The 20650-nt window shown below is 35.2% G+C and overlaps 2 protein-coding genes across 5 annotated transcripts in view; one reads left to right on the top strand and one right to left on the bottom strand.

Moving 5' to 3' along the window:
• LOC128019533 (unconventional myosin-Ib) overlaps nucleotides 1-9710 on the bottom strand; it is a 66895-nt gene extending 57185 nt beyond the window's left edge. For 2 of the 4 annotated variants that reach the window (XM_052605574.1, XM_052605575.1), the window contains exon 1: nucleotides 9382-9600. The gene's annotated coding sequence lies outside the window, so the exon portion shown is untranslated. Of the gene's footprint in view, nucleotides 1-9381 lie in introns of all 4 variants that reach the window. The other 2 variants (XM_052605577.1, XM_052605576.1) reach the window with 2 other exon arrangements.
• Nucleotides 9711-11053: 1343 nt separating this feature from the next.
• On the top strand, nucleotides 11054-14677 carry LOC128019532 (uncharacterized protein C3orf38-like). The gene is made up of 3 exons (XM_052605573.1): nucleotides 11054-11253; nucleotides 11441-11616; nucleotides 13543-14677. Exons 1-3 carry the CDS (start codon nucleotides 11127-11129, stop codon nucleotides 14095-14097), a joined length of 858 nt encoding a protein of 285 aa, XP_052461533.1. The 5' UTR covers nucleotides 11054-11126; the 3' UTR covers nucleotides 14098-14677.
• The last annotated feature ends 5973 nt before the right edge of the window (nucleotides 14678-20650 follow it).

Raw genomic sequence — 20650 nt, 5'->3', positions numbered from 1 at the left:
ACATGTTCACTCCTAGCTCACCCGGCGTAGAAACAAAGCACCCAGCATTGCCATTTGTAGACAAAATACAAACATGGCAAAGAAACGAATCTTAAATTAGGAGTAGACAGCATAGCACATTGTGGTTTGTTGATAGCATAAACACGTGTCATTTGTATGCATGACTAAAAAAAAAAAGTTGAATGTAAATGAAGGATTAAGAGGTGAAAGCTAACGTTAGATCGTGGACTGATGAGGTTACCTGGATGTGTTTTTGTCTCGAGTACCTCAGATTGCTGCTGTGCAGTTTGATAAACCTAATCTTCATCTTACCTGCAGTTTAGGGCAGGGTTACTCATCAACTTTCAATTTCTATGCAAACTCTACACTGAATATCTCTCATTGAATACCAGCTGCTCTGGAAGAGCAAGTTATTAGCCAATAAACATTCTCCTCACAGAAAACCAGTTTTAAACATCTGATCAGCTTTTTGTTTTCTCTAATTCACGATTACCAGACTTTCTGGTAAAGGTTTGGTTCCACACAGACAGATTTCTATCTAGGAAACTGGTTTAAGAATGGCAAAGGCTTAATTTATTCAAAAGCATGGTTCTCTGCATGTGATGTTTGCTGAAGTGTTGTTAAGGGAGATTTAGATGTTTTATGTTTCACATTTGCCACATGGCACAAAAGCACAATTTATATTGTGGACTTTAAGAAAGGAAGACCAGAATAACAGGCCAGGAGGAAACCAGGTGATAAACAGCCACCATCAAATATGTGGTATTACATCTGCCAGTGATGGGGTTGATTGTCTTTGAACATAACATTTATGTCGGAAAATTTTTTTACCATTAGAAACTCCAGAATGCGAGTCCCAGCAAAAGTGGAAACTTGGAAATTGGTGTTCTATTAAAGTTTCCAAAAGCACACTGGATCACGTGGACCATACATTAAACCCTTTAGTATCAATCTACAGATCAAGACAGCATGAGGATTTTTTATTTCTTTGGCCACGTTTATAATATTTTTGAATATGCATAACTGATTAAAAGATATAAATCACATCTGTAAAACAGACTGGATTCAGGATGGAACCAAAAAATATAATAATAGTAATAATAATAATAATAATAATAATAATAATAATAATAATTAAATGCTTATATTTAGACCTTTCAGCTCTGATGTCAAAAATTAAGGAGCCCATTAAAAAAAAAAAAAATTATCCACTAGCAGGAGTCCAAAAATATTAATACTTGAAACATTAAAATAAAAAAATAAAAAAATTATATAACAATTTTATGTTTAAAATTAAAGTATAGTTCAATTAAACTATATTTGTAAAAAATCCAACATTTATTTTCTCCCTACCACTGGAGTGTTTTATTCATGTTCAGGGTTATCTCGATATTTTATTTATTTATTAAACACATTTACAATACCTACACAACTGAAAACACCTGCCTCAGAGGCAGATATCTGACATTTCCGTCATGAGTCCGAGACACACTAAACTCATAACTAATTACACCAAGAATTGTGCTTATGAAATATTATCAAATATTTAAGGCCCTATGAATGTATTTTATTTTCCCCCATTTAAATTTTTCTTTAATAATGACTTAACAAAAATGTATTAACATAAACGATGATACACTAACAATTTAATTCATCTTTTAAAATGTAATCAAATGCACATTTAACAATTTATTTTATTTTCTGGCAAAATCAAATATGGTACATAGGGTTAACTCTTCAAATTAAAACAGTGGAAAAACTGTGCGATATTCCTTCGTTTTAACAACTGTATTATTATTTTGTATTATTATTATGATGAGATATATAAATACAAGTGTTATCTTGTTAGATAAAAAGGTGATATACAGGTTATTCCTTGCTAACACATTATGGCACTGTGTGTTTTATGCATTAAACACTTAAATACTTTATCAAAGAGCCACATTTATTCAATTTGTGTAGTTGCCTACGATACATTCACCTCTATGATTCTGCCTGCTAATAAAATCACAGTTAACCCAGTCAACTACTTAGAACAATTAAGCTCTTTATAAATCGCCTTTTTCTATTTTATCTTTGTTTTTGAGTAATAGTGGGGGAAACCCACTTATCTCTGCGTCTAGTTCAATTTGTGTCTTGGCAGCAGCTGTAACCTGGCAGCCCAGGATATTATCAGTTACCTGCGAAACAGGACAGAGGAGAAGACCACAGACTAAAGGTCAGACAAGACATGAAAACAGCGGTTCCTGTGAGGGCAGAATAATTCCAGAGCTTTCTCTCCCGCTGCACAGCAACTCCTGGCAAAACCTACAAGTCTCATTGAATACCAGCTGCTCTGGAAGAGCAAGTTATTAGCCAATAAACATTCTCCTCACAGAAAACCAGTTTTAAACATCTGATCGGCTTTTTGTTTTCTCTAATTCACGATTACCAGACTTTCTGGTAAAGGTTTGGTTCCACACAGACAGATTTCTATCTAGGAAACTGGTTTAAGAATGGCAAAGGCTTAATTTATTCAAAAGCATGGTTCTCTGCATGTGATGTTTGCTGAAGTGTTGTTAAGGGACATTTAGATGTTTTATGTTTCACATTTGCCACATGGCACAAAAGCACAATTTATATTGTGGACTTTAAGAAAGGAAGACCAGAATAACAGGCCAGGAGGAAACCAGGTGATAAACAGCCACCACCAAATATGTGGTATTACATCTGCCAGTGATGGGGTTGATTGTCTTTGAACATAACATTTATGATAATAACATTTCCTAGCAGTAGAAAAACTCCAGAATGTGAGTCCCAGCAAAAGTGGAAACTTGGAAATTGGTGTTCTATTAAAATTTCCAAAAGAACACTGGATCACGTGGACCATACATTAAACTCTTAGTATCAATCTACAGATCTAGACTAGCACCGCACATCATGGGGATTTTTTTTATTCTTTTTGGCCAGGTTTATAATATTTTTGAATATGCATAATTGATTTAATGACATAAATAAACACCTGTAAAACAGACTGGATTCAGATTAAAGATAAATTAAAAGCTCAGCTTTCAGCTTCTGAATGTCCATAGAAAATTACTAAATATAATTGTACTTGCAATTATATTTCTGCGGATATGAGCATATATTTGTGATTATGATTACTTTTTTTTTTACTAATCTACTTTTAATTTTTTTTGTTCTTATCTCAGGATGTACAGTAGCTTGTCTGATTTAAGTTTCAGTAGCAAAGTTCGAATAATTTCAATTCAAACTGGCTGCTTTAAATGTTATCGCTTCAACAAAAATGTAGTGTTTATGTAAATGTCATATACCAATGAATGAAAATAAATATTCTTTGTTGTGTTCATCTAGGCACAGTAAGCATACAAACAGGACACGTCTTGATTATTTTAACTACATTACACTTTTTGAATGGACAAATGAACGAACGAATGAATCAATGAATGAATGAATGGCTATTTGTCTCAATTATGGTTCTCCTTCCTTTTGAGCAAATACATAAAACTTAAGATATGTATTGAATATCACCAAGAAGATGACAAATATTGTGATAAACATTTTTAGCTATACTGCCCCACCCAGCTTCAAACTACTTTCTTTTCTCATTATTGCTAAGGTATTGCTTCTTTAAACAGATGGTCCATGCAGTGTTTCCATATACAGTGCATCAGAGCAGACGTAGCAAATAAAGGCAACATTGTTGAATCCAGATTTCAGATTCACCGCACAGAGCTCCTCAATTCAGCACAAATCCATCAGATTAAGCTGTGTAGTATTTTTAGTTGCACGACTGCCCTAAAAATGAAGCCACCATGTGCAGCATCAGCATTAGTATTTCTCAGGACTGACCGGCTGTCTCCTTTCAGAACTGGCCCACACGCAAAACTCTGCATCTGCCCTACATTTCTGAGTGCAATGCCAATAATATATCATTTAAAATTCCTGGATGTGAGCCATGTGTTATTTTACACTCCACGGACAAGGCAGAGCAGAAAGTCCCTCTTTTCAACCTTCCTCCTGAAACACCCAGACCAGACAGACATTCAACTCCGATTAAACAGACCCTCCATTTATATCTTAGAACGCATATTTAAGTAAGAACGATTCAGTTCCGTTTCAAATCAACCCATGCTCTTTCTCAAGCTAAGAAAATTCTGCAAATGCAGAACAAAACTTCACATTTAATGGAACAAGTTGACAACAAAATAGGACTTAATCGAGTACAGACAGCTGAATAAAGAGCCAGACACATGGCAGTGATGGCAACTACAGACGAGCTCCAAATGAAGCGATGGGGCAAAGCCATTGTGGCTATTTGGGAGTACTTGCAAGCACGCTCAGTGACCTGTCTGCGCCGTGTCCAGGGTAAACCCTCGGATTGACCCACTAGAGCCAGGCTTTGCAGAATAGAACACATCCCTGAATCACATCTCTTGGATCTTTATCATTAAAAATAATAATAATAACAGTAATAAAACGAAGATTTGTGTGGCAGGCTCATTGCTGGTTCATAACTCCAAGGGTCTCGCCTCAGCAACTAACATATTTTTAATTTCTGCTAAGCCCTCATAAAAGCCAAGTCATTTTCAAAATAAGCCTATGAAAATAAAGGGCTTTCAAAGACATGTCGAGATAGAATGAGATAGTATGATGGCTACACATTTCATTCAACACAATCCTGCAGATCATCATCTCTTTAGGGAGAGAGCTCCATGAACTGAACAGAGTGATCCATCTGAAAGATGAAAAATTATGCCTCCAGAGGATGATTTCCAAGGTAAGAAAGCATCAACGTACATCTGAATCCACAGTCAGCTTGACTTCCTGTCTCTTGAGATACCTTCATCTGATAAATTTATGAAGGCAGCATATATGTATTCTTTGCTGCCGTTGATATCCCACAGTCCTGTGCATTCCATTCCGTGATGGTTGAGTTAAAAATAAACATGCGCCTCAAAGTTGTGTTAGGTGGTCAGTTTGTGTTTAAATGTACGTTACTGCTAGAGCTGCACTGATACCGATACAGGTATCGTATCGGGCCGATACTGAGCTCCTGCACTTGTTAAAATGCCCCGATACCACACAACATGTGTTAAGTGCCATATTCAGACAAAGAAACACTGACAACAGATCAGAGGACAGCTGAATGGAGTTATTAGAGACTAAGGACATCTATGAAGTATACGTATGCAATGAATATAATGATAAAAATTCAGTATCAGTATTACTGTGTGAAATCCGCTAGGCTGTAGTGTAATACTTGTCCCTCTCATTCTGCACCAGTACAAATACGTGCATGTGTTACACATGTTTTGCTTGCTTGAGTGTTTCTGCATTATATGAGTGGCTTTAGAATATAAATCCCAGCACGTTTCAGATAAAATAAAAAAAAATTAAAAATATTTATTTTGCTTTATTACAGCAAAGCGCGTGTTTACAGAACCAAGCCACTTCAATGGAGCAGCTCTAATGCCATTACATTAAAGATGATGACCATACAGCAAAAAAATTAAAAATTAACAAAAGTAACAAAAACTTGTCAAATACATTTTAATGGGCAAAAATAAACAAAGGATATACAGTCAAACCAAAAATTAATCATTATTTGTTTTTTTGTGGATGCAGGACGCACTAGTAAATTTATGCAAGTAAGAATAGGAAAATAAAGTGAACTGTGACAAATTATACCCAAATATTCTTACTCCAAGTAAAGGTAATACAAATTTGGGATCAAAAATGATTCAGACCATGTCTGCGGGGGGTGGGGGGACTAAAGTTCAGGTCTGTATGAACCTGAATGAAAGCATGCTCAGAATACTACAGGCTGTCATTGAGGCTAAGGGTTGCCTAACTAAGTATAGATAGTTTTGTAAATACTAACAGCTGTCTGAATAATTTGGGATTGATTGTAATCCATTCCATTACATACTTTTCTATCAAAATTATCGAACATAAAGCCAAATTTGTACTGACACAGTTTAACTGAGTTCTTGTCATATTTTATTACCATCTTCTAAGCCACAGAGAATAAACTGTGATAATGTGAGAAATGTTGAGGGTGTCTGAATAAATTTTGGTTTGACTAATAAATGAAGTTAACCAACTAACATTATACATACTTTGGTTTCTGTCCCCAATATTTAAAATAAATGTAAAATATTTACAAACGCAATAAAAATGTTGGTACTCTGTATTGGCAAGTGCCAAAAATAAAAGTATCGCATCAGGTGTTACTTTTAGCAAGAAATCAGTATTATAGCAATTAAAAAATTGCTTGGTTATCACCAAAGCTCACTGTATTTTGTTGTAGCTCATTAAACCGTTACGCTGCCTCAGAAGCATGTCCGAAAGTGCCTTCGTGTGCAAATGCTGCCTGCAAACTCTTTGCATGACAAGGCAACAAGTCAGCAGCCTAAGCTTTCGGACGCAGGCAATGTGTTAGATAAGACACACATGCAAAATGTGCAGAACGGTTTTGTGAACCACTGCCCTAAGATGCCCTCAATCCAGTTTTGTGTAGTATGCCGTCATTGTCATGTGACCTACAGCGTAAGCTGCATCACTTCACTGCCAATCACTAATGGCCTCCTGGGAGAGTAAGATGCGCACTTTAAACACTCAGCAGAAACAGTAGGTTATCCAGATACTTTTCACCTATTTTTTTTACAAATACTATGAATTTAGACACTCTTCATTATTATTATTATTATTATTATTATTATTATTATTATTATTATTATTATTATTATATATTATATATTATTTTTTTGCCTAAAATATAATTTTCTTCAAAGACATAACAAAACATTTTCAATACAGAGTTCTAAACTGAACCAACGAGTTCCGAGATGAATCACAACATAAGATTCAAAGCAATAAGTAACTGAAAATTGTGTATAAGACATGACAAAACTTACGAGGCTTGTCCTCAAGTTCTTTTAAGAGCGACTGAACTACTCATCACACGAAGTGTTGAGAATGGTGAAATCGAACGCCCTATTAATCTACACCCTAAAGGTCCTTAATTAAAATCATAAAATAGCACAAACATTTGAATTTGACTTAATATTTTGAGAGTGCAGGGAGACTGACTCGTAATAGTAATTTGATTTGGGAACTGTGCAATGTTGTTATTTTATTTACATCGTGGCCAGTTGTAGTGGGCACAAGGACTTGTGCTAGAGTTCTTTGTGCTCATCTATGAAGAGTTCTCAACAACCAAACGGCCATGATCCCTATGTGGAAAACTAAACACAAAGACCTTGATTACCAGGGGCATTGCTTTAGAGAACGTGACTCTACTGTACGAAGCCTACGTGACTCAACCCCCTCGAAAAGACAATTCTCTTCAGGCTCTCACATCTTTTGACTGCGGTTTGCAAAGCACCTTTCCAGAGAAGAGCGCTGTACTTGTAGGTGTTCTGTGGGTGGACTAATACATAAGATCCAAGTGAGACAAGCAAGGTGCAGGGAAAGTGCATTACATACAGTACATGTCATCTCTGCAAAGTTTACTGCTACAGAAAAGAAAGGCAGACTTTTTGAACTCTTTGTTTTGTGACAACAGATAAATCTGATTTAGAGAAATATCTGCTGCATCTTAGGAACTTTCACTACTCAACATTAAGGGATTCATAGAAGACTAGAGTCAGTCAGCACATAAAGTCCACAGTTTCCAGTTACACTGATTAAATACATTACACCAAACCCAATATGAGCAGTTTTCTGGCACTGACTGTTGGCCATGAGTGGTTTAAAAACACCATAAACTTGGTTCACTGAGAGTGTACATTCCACAGGCAGCAATATGAGGATCTAACATGACAGGAGACCATTTAGCTTTACACTAACAAATGTGTTTTTACTTTTTGTGTGCTTTACGAGAAAACTAAAAGACTCCTTCCATTTGGTCATCTACCCCATTAATCCTTAAAATAGCACTAACAATTGCTCCAATAAGGAAGTTTCCACAGTACTGGGCTACTTATTAATCAAACCAATAAAATCAAGCTTTTATTGTCCCAGTACAAATCATGTTAGATGAAAGCGAACATAATCACATCAATTACGCATGTTAAGTCCAAAGGTTTGAAACATAGCCCCAATGTCTAACAAGAGGAGAACAAAGAAAACAGGAGAGTTATATTTTCAGACAAAACGGCACTTCCTGTTGCTCACTGCCACAATGATATTCTCTGTTACAATCATGCAAAATTAGTATACAACATGAATGCAAAAGTAATGCATTTCTTTCCATAAAGTAACTAGTGCAATTAGATATTTTTAATGGGGTAACGCAGTCCTGTAATGCATTACTTTGAAAAGTTGTTGCCGTGGTTTCTACATGTTCTGAGTTAAGTTGCCATACATCTTCTAAAGTGTCCTGAGTGGTTGCCTACTGACCAGCCCACCCACAAGTCCCTATGATATTCTAGTCACTTCCATGCAAGTCTATGGGATATTCTATCCATTGAAGCATTCACCAGGAAAAATGAACAATAAAATCTGATCACTTAGAAAAGTAACAGGACACCTTTCCCAACAATGATTTGATGTATCAAGTATCACTCATGTCCTCACCCCAAACTAGGAGGAACGAGTGTCACGTGTCCAAGTTTAATAGGTTTTGGGATTGAACAATAATTTAAAAATCATACATATACATCCAATGTTTGCTGTAACGCGCGCTCTAACAAGTGAGGGACAATGGGCAAAAAAAGTGGCTTGAGGACACTGGGTTTTGTTAGATCCAACTCAAACTCAGCAGGCTTCTGACTTCTTTGTCTTTGGCACTTAATTTGAAGACCATTAAGATGCTCACCGCCTTGTTTGTGTGTGTGTGTGTGTGTGTGTGTGTGTGTGTGTGTGTGTGTGTGTGTGTGTGTGTGTGTGTGTGTGTGTTGCCATCTTCACCATCCATGCAAACACTGTTGCGCTCTTTATCATTCAAGTCTCCGGTTATGCGCACGTTGCTTGGCAATTTAAACCAACATGAAACGTTTTATTAATCGAGGCTCATGTCCCTTTCTTCCTTCACTGTCTTTTTCCGAAGGGCTACTTTTACTTCTTGAGCTCATTTAGCCGCTTAACTTTCTAAATAAAAGTTCAGTGCAGTTCCCTTAATACATCTCAGCCGCACGCGATCTGCTGTTTGATTAACTTTAGACCCACACATCCTTTGTGCAACAATAACTACAACATAAAAATGTTCACAAGGTCCCATTTCAGATGAAAAGAACTACACTCGGCGTCTCTTTCGAATTATTGCACTAAATGAATGAATACGAAGTGAATGGAAGTTCACATCAAACCGACAACCCAAAAGACTTTCACCCGGGAAGAAAAGCCAACTTTTAAATGAATGAAAACACAACTTGCCTCAGTTCTTGAATAAAATGTCCCTTTTAATCCACTCTTGAAGGCAAATATCCCGCTCTAGATAGACTGAAGAGGTGATTCGCGTGTCCCCTTGCCAGCACTGTTGTCTGTCTGTCTCTGTCTCTGTCTGTGTGTGTGTGTGTGTGTGTGTGTGTCCCGGGGACGCAGAGAGACTGACTGAGATGAACTGCTCCACTCGCATGGAGAGAGGTGACTGGAGACCCGCTGTGATAATCACCTTAATCCCAGATAAACGCCCATCTTCTCCAACCCATTGAACTGAGCTGCCTCAATTTAGCAATAAGCATAAAACTAACAGCGATACTGCCACCATGCGTCTCTTGGTGAAGTTGCATTACTCGTATTGATTCGGGAGCTGGTAGAGTAACTAACTCATTCAACATGCACTACCAGTCAAAATAGCAAATTAAAAGTTTGGACACAACTACTTTATTAAATAAATAAATGTAGCTTCTTGTAATGACCCTTTGTCTGGACATTCACTTCTGGAATCCATAACCAAAACGCAAGGCTGTAGCTGGGGTTAGCAGGTTGAACCAGTGGGCCATGTTTGAAATTGTTTAATTTCATTCTATTTATTTGTGCTATTTACACAATGTTTAATTTTAATTTAAATAGCACTGCATAGTCTTCACTGTAAAAATTAAATATACAATCAAACCAAAATGTATTCAGACACCTTCAACGTTTCTAACATTATCACAGTTTATTTGCTACAGTTTAGAAAATGGTAATAAAATGTGACAAGAACTAAGAGTTGTCAGAACAAATTTATCTTGATAATGTCATATATCTTTGATAGAAAGGTATGTAATGGATTTACAATCAACCAAAACTTCAGACAACTGTTAGTGTGACAGTATTTACACAACTAATAATACTTTGTTGAACAATTACCAAGCAATGCTTAATTGTGTTCAGTCTGTGATGTGAAAAGGTTGCATTAGCAATTCCAAAAAAAAAATAAAAAAAATAAAAAAATAAACATGGTGAGGTCAAAGTGTCAGAATAATTTTGTCCCCACTTTTTATTATTAATATTATTATTATTATTAATAATAATAAAACATGTTTGTGTGTGTATGTGTGTGTGTTTTAATCAGTTTCACTAGTAGTCCACTATGACGAATGTTTGGGTATAATATGTCTGAGTTCACTTTATTTTGCTATACTCACTTAGATAAATTAATTATAGTGTCCTGCATCTACTAAAAAAATAAATAAAATAAAATAAATAAATAAATATCAAAAATTATATCTGGTGTCTAAATAATTGTTGGTTTGACTGTGCATTCAGTCAAGAGCAGTGAGTGATTTTCTTTCTTCCATTTTCTTGGATTAACATTACAGCAGTTGGTAGCCAAATTAGGCGTGGTCACTTTAAGAGACAATGTATGCATCCAATATTATACACATTCACATAAGACATAACCAACAGCATCAACAAGTTTTATGATACAAAGTGTTATTTAAAAAATAATAATTGTTGTTGTTTAATTCGTTAAAATACCGTCTAGTTCATCATAGGAGTTCATCTTTGATTTCTTTTGAGAATGCTATCTTGAACTTTTACTTTAATGGCACGGTTGGCGCACCGGCTCTCTCTGGACTGTGGGGGCGCTGTGGTGCGTCACAACAACGGAAGCAATTGCTTGTTCTACTTTCACTTAGCGCAGATCCACAGAAGAAGCATGTAAGCTGTAGCTTGAGAAAGCTCGTGCAAGTATGTCAAAGTTGTCAATGAAAGAGCAAAGTGGCTGTCGAAAACTGTTAAGATTATTAACCCTGGACGACTTGTTCGCTCTTAAAGATACAGTAACGAATCGCCTGATCGCTGTAGAGAGCACGCAAGGTAAGACGATACAGCGAAGCGAACAGTTTTCCAGACTCTTCTGTAAACACTGCCCATGTCTGATTGCAACGACCCTCGATTGTGAACAATTGTTACTTTTCTGTATTATATGTCAGGTCATAATAAATATATTTTTAAGAGCTATGTATGTCGTCAATCTGTCAGAGTCTTATTTCCTGATCAACAGAGGCCATTGAGGCCATCATAACGTACTCACAAGACGCTGAGGAGCTCCTCAAGAGAAAGAAGGTGCACAGGGATGTCATTTTTAAGTATCTGGCCAATGAAGGAGTTGCTATGCTCCCTAACAGTGAGAAACAGCAGTTGATCAGGAGGACCATTGAGTACTGGTCATCTGGGGAGGTAGGTAACACAATCTGTCCGAAACATGTTTGGGTGGTATTTAAATGATATTAAATAATAATAAAAAACAAGCCTATTTTTAAAACCATTATTTTTTAAAACTGACACATTTTTCATATTTTCATTAGAGTTAAAGGGTTCATTCACCCAAAAATGAAAATGATGTCATTAACGACCTCATGTTGTTCCAAACCCATGAGACCTCCGTTCATCTTTGGAACACAGTTTAAGATATTTTAGATTTAGTCTGAGAGCTCTCAGTCCCTCCATTGAAACTGTGTGTACGGTCTACTGTCCATGTCCAGAAAGGTAAGAAAAACATCATCAAAGTAGTCCATGTGACATCAGAGGGTCAGTTAGAATTCAAGCATCGAAAATACATTTTGGTACAAAAAGAGCAAAAAGTACGACTGTATTCCGCATTGTCTTCTCTTCCGGGTCTGTTGTAAGCACGTTCACAACACTGCAGCGATGCTGCTGACGTGTTATCTTTGATATTGGGCACACCAGCAAACACATCAGCAGCGTCATACATCACAGTCACAGCAGACATGCTCACAACAGACCCGGAAGAGAAGACGATGCTGAATAAAGTCCTAATTTTTCTTATTTTTTTCTTATCTTAAACTGTGTTCCTAAGATGAACGGAGGTCTTACGGGTTTGATACGATATGAGGGTGATTCATTAAAGATAATTTTTGGCTGAGCTAACCCTTTAAGTATATTTCTCCCCTTTTCACGTTACTGTATAAAAGTTTAATTGAAATGACAGTGATAAGAAATTATATATTACTTTGTGTAATATAGTGGAAAGTATATATTTGGGCTGCACGATTATGACAAAAGTCATAATTGGCGATTATTCCCTTGATATTGTAATTGCGATTATTAATTACGGTGATCACAATTTACACTGAATGATGTTTATACTATTGTTTGATGCAACTACATGCCGTATATTTATATGAAAATAAATCTAAATCTAATAAAGCTGAAAACACTCTAACTGAAAAAACATTTAGTGCTTTTCTATAGCATTAAGCCTCAAATGTCAACTATACATCAGATTGGTTTCTTCTTTAAATTATTTAAAAGTAAAAATCTGAATGGTATTATAATGTTATACTAAACTTTAAGTAATGGGAAAAACCCTGAAGATCATTTAATCTTTCTTTTAATTATAAAATTGTTATTTTAAATAGAATTTGTACATTTTCTTTTCTTTTTTTGCAATGTGTCCTAGCCGAGGATCACTGTTCATTGATCATAAAAGCTAACTTTAATCACATAATCACATTTTTGCTTCTGTCTGGAAGTCATGTTTCACCGCATAATGTTTGCATATGTGACCCTGGAGCACAAAACCAGTCTTAAGTCGCTGGGGTATTTTTGTAGCAATAGCCAAAAATACAGTGTATGGGTCAAAATTTAGATTTTTCTTTTATGCCAAAAATCTTTAGGATATTGCGTAAAGATCATGTTCGATAAAGATATTTAGTAAATTTCCTACTGTAAATATATCAAAACCTAATTTTTGATAAGTAATATGCATTGCTAAGATCTTCATTTGGACAACTTTAAATGTGATTTTCTATATATATATATATAGAGATAGATTTTTCAAGTAGCTGTATCTCGGACAAATATTGTCCTATCACAACAAACCATACATCAATGGAAAGCTTATATATCTCAGTTTCAAAAAATTGACCATTGAGACTGGTTTTGTGGAGCACGGTCACATATATCTTGAATCTGATAATATCTAAAAAAAACATTGATGTAATGCACAGTATTTTGCCCCGTCTGGATGCCCAACTTATCTGTTTGTGGATTGCATGAGCTGTTAAATAGGCTGGACTTTATTAAAAGGACACTAGCGTTCAAATGTTTGGGGTCGGTAAGCCTTTTCAATGTTTCAAACAGATCTCCAAGCGTGAGAAGAACACCATGGTTTCAGAAGATGTTGGAGATGGTCTGTCAGACCTTCTAGCTTTGGGAAGTCAGTTTTGCCAGTGGTTCTTCACCCTTCTGAACTCTCAAAACCCCACTCAAGGGCAGCCGGCTCAAGACTGGGGTCCTCAGCATTTCTGGCCGGATGTGAGACTTCGGCTCCTGTCGTGTGCTGGAGAGCAGCGTGTCGATGAGTTCAACGGGGCAGAGCTGGTCAGTCAGCGGCTTCATGCTTTCGCAGGACAAGAGGGTCTGTTGTTCTGCCCCAACTTGGAGGGTCAAGGGTTAAAGTGTATCTCTTCAGCTCATGGACTAGTGTTAGTGGCTGTAGCCGGGACCATCCACCGTGAAGATGCCTGCCTTGGGATTTTTGAGAAGGTGTTTGGGCTCATTCGCTCACCAATGGACAATAATCGCTGGAAAATAAAGATTGTGAATATAAAAGTAGAAGCACAGAATGCCATCACAGACAGAAAGTTACCAGTTATTACATACGACTCAAAAGAGATGCTGAGGCTTTGTGACTGAGAGATCTGCACAAGATTTGTTTGGACTTGTTTTGACTCGGTCTTTACATGGATGATGTACTTTTCTGTCTAAAAAAACCTTACAGTGGGATAGATCTTCATCTGTAAAAGGATCTTCGTTCATTATTTTTGTTGACTTGAAGGAGAGTTTCCAGTCAGTTTGAATCCTAGCAAAATGATTCTGTAAAATGTATATGCCAGATTTGTTAGTATTTATTATTATATTAATGACAAATCTAAATGATTTTTTTTTTTATTAATTGAAAAAAATTGTTACATTTATGAAGTAATTTTCTGAAAATTGGCCTAACAAAAGAGATTTTAAATTTGTCTTTAAGATTATTTCAAGACAGAAAATTGTAAACATTATATATTATATATATAAAAATGATATTATTATTATTATTATTATTATTTGGCTAGAATTCAAACTCTGGAAAATTAATGTCATCTTTAGCTCTATATTATTTTAAGATTTTCCTTAAAATACCTAAAATCATTACTGTTTATTACTTCTGGTTATTTATAATTACTTTTATCTATACTTGGATCATTTAACAGTAAAATATATGTAAAGAACATCTCTATGCCTCATGACTTTATATACTTTTTATTCTTATTTGTTTTGTTTTGAGTTTGTGTTCAGACACAGTAACATCTGGGTAACACATTACAATATTAGTAATCATATTAGTAACATGAACTAACAATGAATAATAATAATAATAATAATAATAATAATAATACATTTATTTATCTTAATGATAAATTATTTTATTAATCCATTAGTAATCCAAAAGTTGTGTCTGTTAATATTTTAATGGACCAGAGTTAACATGAACTAACAATGATCAGTTGTAATAAAGTCAACAATGTAATTCTCATGGTTAGTTAATGCATTAACCAATGTTAACTAATGAAACCTTACTGTAAAGTGTTACCAACATATTTGTGGATCTGGGAACAACCTTTTAGATTTTTATATTATTTTACGTTCCACTACTGTGGCGAATGAAGCTCCAATTTCATCCCGCAGCGGTGTCACATTCCCTCATTCCCATAATTATGATCATAATCATCAACTCTAGCTTTATTGAGGAAGGAGAGTTTTACACTATTCACACCTGTTGTGGATGTGAGTGGCCAGAAGCGAGTTCTTTGACTCAGTCTCTAACAGAGCAGTGGATGAAGCAGCACTTCTCTCTGGAGGAATGAGGGCGAGGGTGAGCTGGGAAAAGGGCTGTTGAGTACCACAGCAGTGTGTGCTTTCACTGGGGAATGTTATATGTGGGAAATTATTCTTGGCGTTCGCTTCAAAGACTAACGCTTCGATAATATCTTTTCCCGAGCAGTTTTTTAATGCCATAGTTGTGGCAAAAGACGCCACCACAACCATTGATCTTTTTCCTGTTCACCTCCCCGAAAGAAAAATAACAAGCTCCTCTCCTTCTGTCTTTATAGCTGTGGCCTCTTTCTGTTTAATAAGTGGTTTGGCCGGGCTCACAGTCATGACGTCCAGGTTCAGGAATACAGTGACTGGCGTCTGCGGATCACTGCGCCTTCAGAGTGTCTTTAATGGCGACGTGTGTTTCTCATGAAGCCCATGTTAACGTCTTGATGGGAAATCTCTGGGGCTGAACAATGAACTTTTTAAATTGGAGACTCATTTTGTGGGTGTTTCTTATTGCTTTAAAGGTTAAAAAGTATCATGTGAGCTCTCAAATGTTTTTGCTTGCTTGTAGCCGGATTTAAACACTTCTCTAGACGTTCATCCACATATGATACTGTTTCGTAGTGGAACTAGAGAGAGCCTTGAGTTTGATCTGTAGAAACCAAACATTCAAACTCATTTTTTTATTTTTATTTTTTTTATTGGTGTGAATTTATAGCAGTATTTGGAGTTTGCTGGCCCATAATAATAATTTAAAAAACAAATGAATGTAATGACCACATGAGGGCACAATTGCCCCATTATTTGTGTCGAAATGAAAAGGCTAAGCAATTATTTTAGAAAATCGGTTTGTTTTATGCAACCCAAATGTTTCATAGAGCTGTTCATGTACCAAAGTGTCATTTGTATTTAATTATTTATTTATGTTTTATTGATGACTGTTTGGCTCTAAATCAATATATTTCAAATACCTACATTATTGTTTTTGGAAACTATGATAAAGTAAATGAAAAGTGAACGTTATTCGTTGATGAGTTTGACAGTGTCCTTAGTAAAACAAAGAAAGAGAAAAAAAAAACTCCTTGAACCAAGTAGTCCATCTATTAAACCTTTGACAGGCCAGACAAATCAAATGAATTATTGTCTGAAGTATGAAAGAATTAGAGCTGTAAAGCAAACAGACGGTGCGCTGGAGTGCATCAGTGTACTGTGCCGTGTTTATACAGAACCTGTCTCTCATCCGACCTCCGTTCAGCCTGTAACAACATCACTGGGGCATTAGTCTGGGGAACAAAACAAACTCCCTCATATCAAGCACGGGCTGATTTATGCAAATGTAATGAGTTTGTTTTGCTTTTGCCATCATTGCCAATTTAAGAATCCTCGTTCGGTTTCAAAAATGTATTTTCATTGTCTTACAAAAAAAAAATAATATATATATATATATATATATATATTAAAAAAGTAACATACAGGTCCATTCCAGGAGGTAAAATTAAATGTCCTATGTTGTTTTTAAGTCATTGTTATATTATATTATATTATATTATATTATATTATATTATATTATATTATATTATATTATATTATATTATATTATCAAACTTTAACAAGATTAGTTTTGTGTGAATCTATTTTATTTCAATATGTTTATGTTTATTAAGTTTAAAACTACATAGAAAAATTCTCTTAAATTGTATATAGATTTCCCAAATAAAATATTTGTATGAAATATCTCATGAAAAGAAAAGAAAAGAAAAGAAAAGAAAAGAAAAAGAAAGAATATGCTCACTTGGAAAAAAAAAAGGATTGAATGTATAAGCTTATCAAATGTAGTCAGCACTATAACTCATAAAATTGTAGAAAATAGAATGAGTTTATTTAATAATAATTTATTATTTCCTATTTTAACAATATAGGTATGCAATAACCGGGACTGCATAAAAATAAAAAATAGAACACAGTTTAACATAATTTTGATGGGGAAAATTATAATTTATATCATAAATTATAATTAAAACTGTGACACTTTACAATTATGTTCTATTTATTTAACATTAGTTACCATAAACTTTCAATGAAAAATACTTGTAATATTCTTATTATTCTCATTTAATATGGATGTCATCATTTACTATATACTATTAAACATCAAAGTTGTAATTGATGATATTAATTAATGGACACGAGCTTACATGAAATAATAAACTGTTATACTTGTATTAATTAAAATGAACAAAGATTAATAAACAATGTAACACATGTATTTTTATTGTTAGTTAATGCATTCATTAATGTTAACCAATGGACCTTGTATTGTAAAAGTGTTACCTTTAAAACGTTTTTATTTTTTTATTTTTACTGTTTTTTTTTAATACATGTTATCTATACTGTATAATTTATTTATTATATTTAAAATATATATATTATCTTTGTATTTTTAATATATAAATTATTTTTACATAATGACATAATTTCCAAACATACACAAGTATGCATTACTATTAAAAACAAAAAGCCACATATTGGATGTGTGCCTCAATTTCTTTTTTATAGCACTGAACACTGTGTCTGTTTGTGGTGTGCGCTGTAGATGAACAGTTCATTTCATTGTAGAGTTTTCCCAGCAATGCAGCACTCGTTTTCTGCTGTTAGCACATTGTGCATTTCACAGAAAAACTGAATAAGAAACAATGCACTGCACAGAACTGTACATGTAAAAATGTCGAAACGCAAGTTTTGCATGAATAAAAATAAAAAACCTATATTTTTACAGCACAACAAATCAATCCTCTCACAGCTGAAGGTGCTCTGTACTCCTCACGGCTCTGTGATGTGTGGACGGGTGTTAAAGAGGAAATGATCATGTTATCTGGGCTGCCAGCAGACTGTCAGCTTGGCTTCGTCTGCTGTCCTCGGGCTCTTCCAGGACATCTGCTGCGCCGAGCGGCCGTGCTGCATCTCAACACTGATCTCCGGTCTGCTGGTAGCCTGTTTATATTAATTGCCCTCGCCTCCTTCGCTGTTTGCCACTGATTACCCTCATTAATTTCATTTCTCCATGAACCCCCTCCCTCCACCCAAACACCCACCCACACTCTCTCTGTGACATCAGCACACAGACATTTGGATATTACACAGCTACTCATCATCCACTAAATATTCCAGTTTTCATTATACAAATGTGAAAGATTTAGTCCACTTTTCAATAAGGGTACATTTGTTAGCATTAGTGAATGACTAGTAAACAAATGATGAACAAGACTCATACAGCATTTGTTAATTTCAGTTAAAGCAGTAATATGTCATTTTTTTTATATTTTGAACCCTTTGGAGCTTATTTACAGTGGGTCACTTTATGTGGATTTGTTGCTGCTGTGAAGATATCCTTCCTTTTTGCGGAATTTCACCCTGACAGAAAACTTACATTTACTCCCAGAAAGTGGGTAAGAAAATGAATATTTGAGATCTGTGATGTGAATTGTGGTGATTTCAGTGGGTTAGTCCTGCATCTACAGGTGGTTGTGGAGGTCGGCTTTTATAACTCTCTCTCTGAGGTGGTCATCATTAAGTCCGAGCTCATGAAACATTGTTTAAGTCCATGTTTTAGTTCTCGCTCGTTGTTTTTCTTGCAGGCTTTACGCGGCCCAGCTGTGCCGGTCTCCTGCTTGTTTTGTCACCTCAGTCCATGGCCATTCTGGGAAAGAGAGTGTGAAGAAATGATTCATTTTACAGCAGTACTGTTACCGGTCTCATGAGGGTGACACTTCAGGGGTCACTGTTTTTTGGATCTTGGCAGAGAAAAACACTCCCACCCGCTGAAGCGCCACTTCCGATCAAAGACCTAATCCAATTAGAGAACGGTATTTTTACGGAGGAATGAAAATGGCAAACGTTAATTTGCCAACTGAGGTCCGCTTTACTGCAGTGGCCCCTTTTTTTCTCAGAAAAGGAAGTTTTGCTATGATGTCCTTTAGTAGTTTATTTCCCCGTGAGGTCTGTAATTCCTGGAGAAAGTATCCGATGGCATTCCCATTCACCTCCATGGCAGGTTCTCAGGTGGCACATCCTGCTAGAATTATGCATCCTGAGTTTGGAGCACATTTCTTTAGACATCCACCTGAGCTATAAACGCCATGTGACTAATCTCACTCGAGTCGCAGGAAATGACATCGTTTTTTTTTTTTTTTTTTTTTATAACTTCTTAATTTTTATTTATTATATGATAAATAAAAAGTTCAAAAGAACAGCAATGGAACTTGAAATAGAATTATTTATTTTTAATGCAAAAGTATTTTATTTATTATTATTAATAATAATAATAATAATAATAATAATAATAATAATAATAACAACAATAAAATCATAACCCTTCAAATGAACAGAAATAATTTGAAAAATGTTTTTGTAATAGTTTTTAAAAATAAATTATTTATTTATTTAGAATTTGATGAATATAAAGTTCAAAAGAACAGAACTAGAATTATGATACCTTTTTTTAGGACTTTTGTTCAATGTAATTCCTTAATTCCAAGAGTCCTTGCTGAAATAAAGTATTATTATTATAATTATTAATATATTAATATAATATTCTGTTTTATACAATATATGTTTTGTGTCACTTCATTTAGAATAGAAATGTAGATTTTTTTCAGCTTTGTGTTTTAGATGGAAGTAATTTTCTTAGGTTAGTTAGTAAAACGTGCTCTGCTGCCTTTGATCATTGGAAAGGAATGCAGAGGAAAGTTCTGGAAACCAAGCTCTGTTTATTTTGCTCCAGCTGTAAGGTGCATGTCTCAGCTTGGCCTGATAGTTACGTTGCTGACATTCAGGAATGTCTCCATTCATCCTCATCTAGCCAGGCCCTCGGGCACCCCCTTCTTTATTTCCCATGGTGCTGCTGTAAACCAAATTCTCAGGCCGAGAGAAGCACTGGAGAGAACTGCATCTGTCAATACATCATCATGAGAGCCAGTTGGCAGCACACACAGCACAGATCAGCAAGTGAGTGTCAGCAGGTTTGTTTTTTCCTCCTGATTCAGTCTAGAGTTCACCCCAAAGCTTTCATATACTGTTCTGCCACTTACCAAACAAACAGAAATAACTCAAGGGCAGCTTATATATAATAAAATATATAATACACACACACACACACACACACACATATTATTAGTTATTAGTCATAATGGTATTGAGTTATTATCCCTGTTTAAAAGTACTATTCTTTAAGTCAGAAGACAACATACAAACTGAATCAAAGTAAAATGAACTATTCTAAATGAATTTTTTGTTTATCAAACTGTTGTATAAAAACAATATCACATTCGCAATCATGCGTGTTGATGTGAATAGAAAAACGGCTGTTAATATTTGTGCCTGAATC

Source organism: Carassius gibelio, chromosome A9 (assembly GCF_023724105.1).
Source record: "Carassius gibelio isolate Cgi1373 ecotype wild population from Czech Republic chromosome A9, carGib1.2-hapl.c, whole genome shotgun sequence".
Taxonomy (NCBI): Eukaryota; Metazoa; Chordata; class Actinopteri; order Cypriniformes; family Cyprinidae; genus Carassius; species Carassius gibelio.
This window is presented reverse-complemented; position numbering and strand designations above follow the sequence as displayed.